Source organism: Apis florea, unplaced genomic scaffold (assembly GCF_048593485.1).
Source record: "Apis florea isolate Af1SG1 unplaced genomic scaffold, ASM4859348v1 contig_3493_pilon, whole genome shotgun sequence".
NCBI classification, from domain to species: Eukaryota; Metazoa; Arthropoda; class Insecta; order Hymenoptera; family Apidae; genus Apis; species Apis florea.
The window spans coordinates 1456683-1467701 of record NW_028256772.1 but is presented as its reverse complement, the minus strand read 5'-3'; the positions used below and the strand labels follow the sequence as shown (position 1 = coordinate 1467701).

Genomic DNA, 11019 nt, shown 5'->3' with positions numbered 1-11019 from the left:
ACACGTGGTAAGGATCGTATGATGAAATCCTGACCGGCATGTCTACAGCTACGTGTAAATGTATATAATGACGCAATTTAAAAGATCAAAATATCAATCAATTACACCAATAATCAATAAAATCTTTAACCATTTATACAATCGAGCATGACATCGATTCATTGATATCGAGAAAAGCGATAATCGATGAAATATAACAATTCAAACAATACGATTTTTTGATCGATTCGATAATTTCGTCAAATGTACATGTTACTTTTCAATATTATCGATTCGTGAAAATTATCGAATTTCAATATATTAAATATACATTAAGAAGAATAAGTAAATTGTAAGAATATTCAAAAAGAGATCTTTGAGAGACAGATTAATAACACAATTCTTTTCGTCAGGATGGTCATATCGTTTATGGAATTTGCAAGCATCATGCAAAAAAGAAATCTAACCGTACAACATAAGTATTCATGGCGTAATTTAATAGTTATGTTTAAATCAATTTTGGAAATTAAATATCTTATGCTCGTAACATTAATTTTAAAATTTTAGAACTTAATATAAGAATTTAATATATATCTATGTATGAGATATAACATGTTTACATTATTAGCAATTAATTAGACAATGATTGTTCTTAGAAAATTGTGTTGCATTTATGAAATACGTTTCATAATTGCATCATTAATTTTTTATAAGATAGTAAATGTGATAATATTTCTTTTTAATTCAATTAATATATGGTCTTAATCTTTTTACGCGTTATTTCAACAATTCTGATTATATCATATAAAATCATTTCACAATATTGCTGCATTTATTTTTTTTCAATGAATAATATAACGCGAGTATTCTTTCTTATTCTATTAATTTTCATTTTATTTATCTTTATTGATTTATAAACAACACAATTTATTTATCCTTAATCTTAATAATAAAATGTTACAAATGAGAAAAACGTCTTTCAGGCATTGCTTTCTTTCCAATTTGTCTAATAGGGGTGAATAATTTCGCTGGTTTGTTCTTTGTATACCATATATGCAAATCGTGTAAAAAAGGTTTGGTTAATTTTCGTAATTCCTCTTCCCTTTCAGCGTCAGTTTTTGGTAAATCTAAATCTTCGTGTACAGGATACCATCGAATATCCTTGTCATTATCTTCTATACTAACTTCATCGCAATCCGATACGAGTGCTACAAAACAAATTTTAAAATCATTTGTAAGATTCCAATTATAAACTCATTCGATAAAAGAAATTAAAAAGATATTAAAAGCCTGATAAATTATTTCTATAAAAGGAAACATAAAAAAAAGAAAAAAAGATTCAAGTAGGTAATTTTGAAAGAGAAGTGTGAAAAATCACTTCAATGTAAATTTTAAAAAAAGAAGGAAAAAGCTCATTCCAGATGGTTCAAAGAAAGAAAGGAAGAAGTGTAAAATGCTCACGTTTTTTAGAATAGCAAACGTTTTCCTCAACAGGTGGGCTTTCTGCCAAGGTTTCGTCCTCTTTCAGAACAATTTTAAAGGTATCTGCTTGATGCAACGCATCTATCATACTTGTGTCGCCTGAGCCCTGCTCAAAATTCGATCATTTCCTCAATCGAGAAGTATACGCGTAGAAAATTAAACCGACGATACATTTGCATTTTCGTGTTTGCTACACATGTGTTTCAATGCATAATCGCGTTAACCTTGATATAGTATTGTATGAAAAATGCATGTGATACCTTGTACACACGGTGACGTAATGAAAACGAATAAGCGAACAAATAGTTACTTCTTACGTATGTACGTAATCTCATCAAAATTCAATCCTATTTATACGCGTCTCTAATTCAAATTAAGAATAAAAAAAAAAAATATTCATTTTAATAATTAGCTTGCAGGACTTGATTCATTTTTGCGCTACTTGCAAATCATCGAATAAAAACGCAACTTTTATGTGGCGTAACAAATGAAACTCATGCATCTGACGATTCTAGCAGGAAAGAGCGTTGTTTTGTGGCACGATGTTCCGGATATTTAATTTTACTGATGCGCTATTCTCACGCTAGCATCGTCATGGACCAGTCAACTATTAATTCTTGTCCCATTTTTGTTTTTAAAAATCAAACAAACAAGGATAGTTCTTTTGGAAAAATTTGGAATAAAAAAAAAAGATTTGGATTAGATTTAAATAATATATTTGAATTTCATATAAATTTCATATTGATTGGAATAAAAGTAAGATGCCTATTTTAGAAGATTTATTTTTTCATCGTTCAATACAATACATTGGAAAAGATATATTTTCATTCGTTTTTTACGAAATAAGTTTGTTTCTTTTGCGCGCGATTTCAAACATTCGTGCAAATATAATTACGTATTTATCATTCTCTTTCACATTTAATCTATATATAATCAATATAATCGTTAAAATTGAGTAAAAAAAAAAAAAAAAAAAAATAATCAGAACATTTTAACTGGTTTTAACTGATTTCTTTTAAAATATGTTTGTATATGGAAAATGGAATATAATTAGATTCAAGTTAAGTTTGGAGTTTGAAGATTAATAGATCAGAAAAATATAATTATTTTAAAAACGAATTATAAAATAAAGTAATATTTTTTTTTTCAAAATGATCTCGATAATGTTGTAAACATTTTTCCTTAAGGAGAATCCTTAATTCAAGTCATAAGCCTGAAAGTTTCTATTTTAACTTTCCCCAAACATTAAACAATGAAAATAATAAACAAATAAAAAAACAAACGATCACTTTCGAATTTTCCGCCATTTTCGAAGCTTTCATTCCGCTCAGTCATTGTACTTTCATTATTCAATATTCAACACGTTAAAATAGAATTAAAACGAAAATTGAACATCGTGATTCAATCCACGTAACTCCAATTGATCTTCTTCGTAAATTTAATAAAAATATATTTTTCCAATATCCTCTAATCTCGTTTTAACAGCGAAACAATGATTTTTTTTTTTTTTAAATTAGAGCAACATTGTAAATATTAAGAGAATTAGACATCGATCGAGATTCTTATTGGGAAGTCAAAGAAAATCAAAAAATTAATATATAAAAATTAACTTCATACAAACATTTTCACTTTCTCTATTTTATACTTTCCACTCAATTCACGTAAACCACCTATGCATTCCTAAAATACATTTAATTATAATTTGAAACACTTTACTAGGCATCTCTCTAATTATCTCTATATTATCTTACAAAACATATTGCAGATAGTAATTTAAGCAATTTAAGTTAATTATTCGTAAAACAAAAATGATATACTGACATTCTAAAAAACATAATATTATTATAAAAAATACACAACTATTTCAAATGATATCTAACCAGACAAGACAATATATTACTTTAATGATCGTTTGCAAATGTTTTCTACAAATAACGCCTAAGTAAGTTAAAAACGATATATTAAGTCTGATTAAATATTATTATATCATATTTCATGTTTAACATTGCTTTAACTTAATTTAATTTCTTTTTCAATTCTCAAATTTTCGACAATAAAGAAGTAACTCGTTGTTCGCTTCACTTAATTAAGAGAAACTCGGCTACTCAATTCTTGTAATACAATATACCTGTAATCGATGAATTGCACCGGGTATATATTTGCTCGGATGATCCATCTCGAGTTTTTCGCTAATTTTTACGTCTTGCACGAGGCTTTTATCAAACTTCTCGTACCCGTAGTCGTTTATGTTCCCAATTGGGGGAGGGATGCCGCTCGGTTTTTCGGTTTTACCTTTCCACCAGAATGGTATTTCTAATAGCTGGCACGGTTCTTCATCGTTCCTGCAAGAAATATCGTTAATTTTATCGTAAAAGACACGACGGAAACACTTACTTAAGCGTTTCTTCTTTTTGAGTAGTGCATGGTGCGATGGGTGCCCTCTGTTTCTCAAGCTCTTTCATTTTCTTTTCACGCACGTACCATAATTCATATTGCACCGATCGGGGAAACACGGAGAATAAAGCTGAGGAAGATATTTAGAATGAATGAAAAGTTAGGGGGATTTTTTTAGAAATTTATTAAAATTCTCGATCCCTTATTGGGGATTAAAGCGGGGAGAAAAGAGTTTATTGATGATTAGATCGGCAATTAGATTAATTTTTCCAACTGGACTCGACTCGAATTGGGTTACAAATCACTCGTGACTCATTAACGAATTAGTGTCGTTTATGATTCGCTTCGTCATTGATTGCTTCTCGGATGTTAAATTATTTCTACGTTTGATTGGCCGATATTCGATTGGCCGAAATTGCCAGACTGGTATGTGTCGATCTATCATACTTTAAGTGGGTAACAATTAATATCCCAGACAAGCAAAAGGATTTTACTCTGTCGAAATAAAATGATATCCCCAAATCAATATATATCGATAAAGTTAATTCAACAATTAATAAATGTAAAAAACTGGTCATTCTAATATATATTTATGTAAATTTATTAATATTTCTATATTATTGCATTGTTACTGTTATTATCCATTTAATTCTAAAAAAAATTCAAAGAGAACCCAATTCTATCTTTCTAGAATTTCTTTTATTTCATTTTACCAAATTGATGATCAAAGCAGAACAGAATAATACGTTTCAATGATATTATAAAAGTTTATAAAAGTTTGTTTATACTTGCCACTTTACTTGGATAAATTTCATTATTTTATCTCTTTAAAATGCCTTTTATTCATTTCCAAATACTCTCTTTGAAGAATAAATTTTTTTTAAATTTTTGATAAATTAATCTTGTAACTTTAATGATAAATTATAACAAATAAATTTTGCAAAAAAGTCTAAAAGTCATTTAACAAGAAACACACGCGGCATTAGAAAACAGAAGAATGTTAATCAGAAAGCAGACAGCATATCTCTGAAATTTCACTCCGTAACAACCAAGTGTTCAAATAACGAAAAAAACTTTTGGGACAAGTATCTGGGATAGTATCACACTTCTTCCCCACTTGTACAATCAATTACTCTGTAAATTTTTCTATCCGTTGCGTAATCGTAAATCGTCGAATTTTCGTAATGGTAAAAAAAGTAAAAAAGTAATATTATTTGACAAATGAATAAATGATACCAACGTTTTTGCTTTCGGTGATAAATCAGCTTCGATTTCGGCAAGAAACAAAGCGTTTTGTAAACGACACCCTCATCTTTCGTAGGACGATCCACGTACGTTTGCTCCTTGTCAACCCATTCTTGTAAAACGCGTGGATCCAGTTCCTGTATAGGCGCTAGAGGGTCGACTGTAACAATTACGCGACATTCTAATTCGATTGACTTAACTCAATTGTGCCATAGCTTTTCATTGTCACTAACAGGAGAATAATCGTTTAAACGGCGCGGGATAAACGCACGATTTAACACGATGTGACTCTGATCGAATATTTATTATTCATAGCAAATATTAATGATTAATTTCTATCTTTCGAGTATTCGAGAAAGCCAAATTTTCTCATAGAGATATTGTCGTAATTGTAAATAAGAAAAGGAAAAGAAATTGGATAAATATATTGTTTCGTTTAAATTAAATCATCAAATTGTGAAATAGAAAGAATATTATTAATTTTGATATTATTTGAATAAATAAATAAACGTGAAAGGAATAAATAAACAACGCAAGAATCGATCAACGAGATAGATAAAAGGTAAGCTTTTGACAAACGAAATGCCATAGTTATTTATGAATCGAGAGTATGGAGATGCGCGTTTCGTTTCTGCAGCGGAAATATAGAGTTATTCTAAGAAAGTGTCAATATAGATTTCCTAATAAAGTAGAAGTATATTGATGCGCACAATTAATAACAGTGGAATTATTTGGATTGATTAGAAGATAAATTTTAAAATGTTTCGCGAGGAGAAAAATCGTTTATCAACAAACAATATTGGATTTTTCAGAAGTACAGTTTGCATAAGCGGACGAAATGTAAATATTGTTATCGATCTAATTCTGTATTGCATCACGGTAATTGCAAGTTTATTTCTTTCTTGTTGCATTTTGGTAAAAGCAACATTTTCCATTTATTTATATAATGGAAAGTATAATCCAAGAAAGCCTGGGACCACTTGTATCGTTTACTTGGATCACTTTAAGGGATCGTTATTTTCAAAATTTAAAATCCATTATAAAAGCTATTTTTAAAAAATTTTAAAAATCACCGTTGCTTCATTAAACGGATGGATTTTTAATGTGTTTGGAAAAAATTAATAACGATGTGTACAAAGATCAAAAGGAGGAATTTTTACTTGAACAATTTTGATGAAAAATCATTTAACGATTGAAAAAAAAGATCGAATCGAAGATAATTCAATGATCGTGGAAAAGTTCATTTCTCGCCTCGTCTCTAATCATGAGTATATTAACGTAAAAATATAACGTATCCATAATATTAGCACATCGAAATTTAATCATAAATATTTATTAAACATCGATATTTGCTTTCAAAAAATTAAATCGGGATTGCATGTGAAATAAATCGTTAATTTACGCATTTAATTTTGAAAAAAGAAATTTTCTACGTAAGAAAATTTTTCACGCATTCTCATTTTATAAATTCTCTTTGCTTTTTTTTTTTTTTTTTTCCTTTTCTCACGAGTTCATAAATGTAACGATTTCCAAAGTGAACAAAGTAGTCGTTCTTCGAACAGTTCGTATATCGTTCGTATATTTGAACAAGATAATGATTATTCAAACTGATAAACTCACGTATCGTCCGTTTGATCGGCTTGAGCTGCTTGCCCACGCATTTATGGGACATGGATGGTTTCCCATGGTAAAATATTCCATCTGATTTAAGCGTTGGCGAAACGTCGGTTAGGTAATAATCGAGGGGTGGTGGCTCGGGAAACTGGAAACGTAACACGGCGATTATAAGGTGATTTTACGGTTACGAAGTCATCGAATTAGTTGTAAAAATTTATTATCTGGAACGTTACTTGTCATAAATTACAAATTGTCTTTTTGGGCTTGGATGTATATCAAATGATGACGATCGTGTGTATACGTAATTAAATTATCTCTCGTTTAACTCGTGCCATTAATTATAAGCAAAGATAGTTATAAATATCTACGTTAATGAATTATTAATGAATCGATTGCGAAGAAAAGTAATAATTGAAAATACAGAATTTAACAGAAATACGTTTTCTTTGCCTTCACGAGTATTGTTATAAATTGACGGATGGTTTGATTTTTTTTATTTAATTCAAAATATTTTTTTCACATATTATTTATACAGGATATTCTCCAAAGTAAAGTGATGGATATTAACTCTTTCGAGATTATTGAGAAGATAACGTATCTCAAGGTAACTTATACAAGAGCAGATAGAATGCATTATTAATAAAGTTTCTAATATTATCGATATGAAGTAATATTGGAATGTATAATCTCATTTTTCCTTTTTTTGTAATTTATTTCAATCGTATCGTATCATTTTTGCGTTCATTTTTCAAAAGAAAATTTCGTTTCGAAAGGATCAAAGAGGTTATACGTCTTATTCTTTGCTTCTTGTGTATAAACATCTTCCTGGGTATAAACATCTTAATAACGTAGTAAAGTTTGTTATTTATTACGAGCTTTGCCATCGCGTATTTCATCAGTTTTAAATAGAATCACACGGGAAAAAAGAGATAGAAATTTTAAAACTAATTTCGATGATCAAATGCTATATATACAAGCATAATATATATGCATATGTGTGTGTGTGTGTGTGTGTGTATATATATATATATATGTGTGTGCACATATCGTACCATAAACATTTTCACGTAATTGAATTTAGAAAAAGAAGAAAAAAAAAGAATCGAATTTTCTCACGTGGAAAATTATTTACTCGAAATAAAATTACCGATTAAATTTACGGATTAAACGACATAATCGAGATGATTCACTCAAGTTTTTACACTGGACTGGAAGGAATTTGGCCCGTCATCGCGCGTATAGATGAAGAACCGTAACCGTATCTCGATTATCGAGATGACATGACGCCGTTTCTGAGACGGCGAGGAGGGGAGGGGGGGGAGGGGAGGGGAATATCCCTCCGGTTCCGGTTCTCGGTTTCAACTTCCCGTCGTCCCGGACGCCGGATCAATCGAAAGTTGGAACGAGGAGGATTGTTGTTTTCGGGAGGGAGAGATCGAAACCAGTTCTCCAAGGTTCTCGCGTGTAACCACTACGACTAATCGATAACCGGATCGATCTTGCGGGCGAAATCGAATCCTATGGCAAACATCACGGAACTACATCTTTAACCTAATTGTCAGGATTCCGAAAAAAATTCGAAGTGTTAATCCGAATCATTTTTCAATCGATGGAAATTTTATCGCGTGTCTCGTCCCTCGTTTCCAAACAATTCTGATGCCTCTCGTCGAGTGAGAACGAGGTTGCATTAATGGAGCGTGGTCAACGTGGTTCGAACAAGAAGGCCTCGAAAGAAATCAAGGAGAAAACGGACGTGGTCGCGATACCGGAGTTCGGTAGCCGTGAAGTGATCGCGTTCGAGAACAAGGAGCAATACCTCTTCCTATTGGAATTCTTCATCCACCACATGACCAGTGATCGTTTAGCCAAACTCAATCAAATGTTCTTCGTCCCAACCACGATATCCGTCGAGTTTCTCAATTTCACCGGGCGGGAGGGCATCGAGATCACCCCGGTTGACCCGATGTTCCACCCCCAAGCCGGGATAGCGGACGACATCGAGTACTTCTTTTCCGGTCGTTCCGTGATGTTCGCCATCGATCAGTACAGCGTGATCAACAAACTCTTCGACCTGGTCATCAAGGTTTGCGTACAGAAGAAGATGCCTGAGGGCGTGAAACCGGACGTGCTTGTGGGGAGCGGCGAGTTGGACCTTAGCAAACATTTCGCCGCGTTGCGGAAAGAGATGCTCCAGTGCTGGCACAAAATGGCGCCGCCGCCCAAAGTGTTCGAGGGCGAGGTGCCACTTCTCTACAACGACAACGTGATCGGGGCCGTGTGCATGTACGTCAGAGTGTCCGCGTTCGGGCAAACGATCGTGACCGAGTTCGAGGCGCCGCCTGAGCGGACCGTGTCCTCGTACATCTTCAAGGGAGACGAGTGCAACGAGAAATCGGTGGCTTACAAATGTCGAATCATCGATTCCCAGATCATGGACGTTTGCAGGGACTCGAAGGAGGAGCTGTTGAAAACCGGGCCCCCTTGCCGCGTTTGCATCAAGGAGCAACACCCTTGCACGCCTTGCGGGGACCCGACCGGGGCGACGTTGAAGCCGAACGTGAGCCGGAAGGGGATGGACTCGACGGCTGGGAGCGCGTTGTTGGCCGCGTCCAAGCTCGAGACTTGCGCGGACGTGCACAAGACGGGTTTGATACAGTCGAGCCGTGGGCCGGTTCAACCGTGCGGCAAGGCGGTGGTTCTGAAGGTGTCCGGGATCCTGGACACCGGCCAGGACAAGAAGCCCACGGTCACCGTGGCGGCCGAATCGGATGCTCCTGGCCCGGACACGTCCGACCCCGATCACGACGTGTTCGTGCTGAGAATCGGGAAGAAGGGGATCGTCGGGGTTGGGGAGAAGTCTGACATACAATTGGAGATGAAAACGCCGAAGGGGACGGAGAGGGGGCCCCCGATCAGGTGCGAGACGAGGGAGATGCAGACGGAAGAGAAGAAGGTGAAGAAGAAAGCGAAGAAGGAGAAGAAGGAGAAGAAGAAGAAGTGAATAGGTGTGGATCGTTTTAAGAAATTTCTTTTCCTCGGATCGGATTCCTACGAACGATATCGATCTCATTGTTGCGTGTATATTTGTATATTATATTTATATATCTATATTGATTTATTGATCGAATTATTAAAATGATTGTTCAAATTGAATTTAATTATTTTAGAAAGTTCTGGTGATCTAGTGATTTTTTTTTCTTTTCCTTTTCTTTTCTTTTCTTTTTCTTTTTTTTTTTTCTTTTTCTTTTTTTCCCCTCCTCCCCCCTTACAGTATAAAATTGAGTGATCGTTCGAACCGAGCGCCCCCTTGTTATGTTACATTAGATCGGATTGTTATTATTAGATTTTGAACTTTGAAAATTTTGAAATCGCACGACTCGAATTGGGAATTATCTAAATTGAGGGTTAGAAGAGATAACAAGATTTGTTATATGTAATAATCTTTTTAAAAATTGGGCAAATATGTTTTAAAATCTTGTAAATATGACCGATGAACAGGAATTATTCTTGATTGAGTTTCTGGTCGACAAAGTTAAAATTCCTGTGATTAGAGCTATGCAAGAGGAATTATTACCAGCTTCCACGTGTGTTTCATTTCAAGTAATTTAAAATTATATTGAACTCCACGTTACCTATTAACCTAATATTATCTTCCCGAAAACCGTATAACCTCGTCGCATAAACATCTTGCATTAACATTCTTCTCATTTTTCCCACTCATTTTTCTATTGTACGTACAAAAATGATCAATTCGTTAAAAATTTATCCAATAATATTATTTAAAAAATTATTATTACACGCGTCGTTGTACATAAATATTATAATTTTACAATTATCTCATTTTAGGTTTCTCATATAGGTAAAGAAAAAAAATTGAATTTTACTTACACAATTCAAGTTGCAAGAATCGATGATTGAACGAAATAAAATTCGTTTAATTTTCGTTACTCCTGTTAATCTTAATAACAATTCATTCAAGAACTACGTTAATTTTTCTCGAAACGATAATCACGCTTTTCAAAAATGTTAATCCACAGATTCTCAGTTTACCCCCAATCGACATTTGCCAAGAAGCTTTGACAGACGGCTGCGGTTGTGTCGAGGGCGACACGCAAGTGTTCAAGAAGGGTAAATCCTGTTTATTCGCTTTGCCATCGATCGTTCTTCAAAGACCTCTGACCACCTTCCCCATAAAACTCTCTGTCTACAAAAAACTGCCACCTGGAGTATTACCGGATGTAATGTTGATCGGTTCGTACCAGATCGAGGCGAAGGCGATAATAAACGCCGTGTTGAGCCAAC

At 33.7% G+C, this 11019-nt stretch overlaps 2 protein-coding genes across 3 annotated transcripts; one reads left to right on the top strand and one right to left on the bottom strand.

The window, feature by feature from the left end:
* Positions 1–848: 848 nt before the first annotated feature.
* Positions 849–8192, bottom strand: LOC105735430 (uncharacterized). Of its 2 annotated transcripts, none has more exons than XM_012486489.2 (7): positions 7865–8192; positions 6721–6862; positions 5096–5260; positions 3856–3985; positions 3590–3803; positions 1441–1567; positions 849–1187 (listed from the first exon to the last, which is right to left on the bottom strand). In XM_012486489.2, the coding sequence occupies exons 2-7, from the start codon at positions 6770–6772 to the stop codon at positions 937–939; spliced, it is 939 nt and encodes a 312-aa protein (XP_012341943.2). In that variant the 5' UTR covers positions 6773–6862; positions 7865–8192; the 3' UTR covers positions 849–936. The 2 variants fall into 2 exon arrangements, with proteins under 2 accessions (XP_012341943.2, XP_086768962.1); XM_086912836.1 differs by having other exon boundaries at positions 7770–8042.
* LOC105735433 (uncharacterized) lies at positions 8084–10871 on the top strand. The gene is made up of 2 exons (XM_031916465.2): positions 8084–9722; positions 10755–10871. Exon 1 carries the CDS (start codon positions 8408–8410, stop codon positions 9716–9718), a length of 1311 nt encoding a protein of 436 aa, XP_031772325.1. The 5' UTR covers positions 8084–8407; the 3' UTR covers positions 9719–9722; positions 10755–10871.
* Positions 10872–11019: the final 148 nt, after the last annotated feature.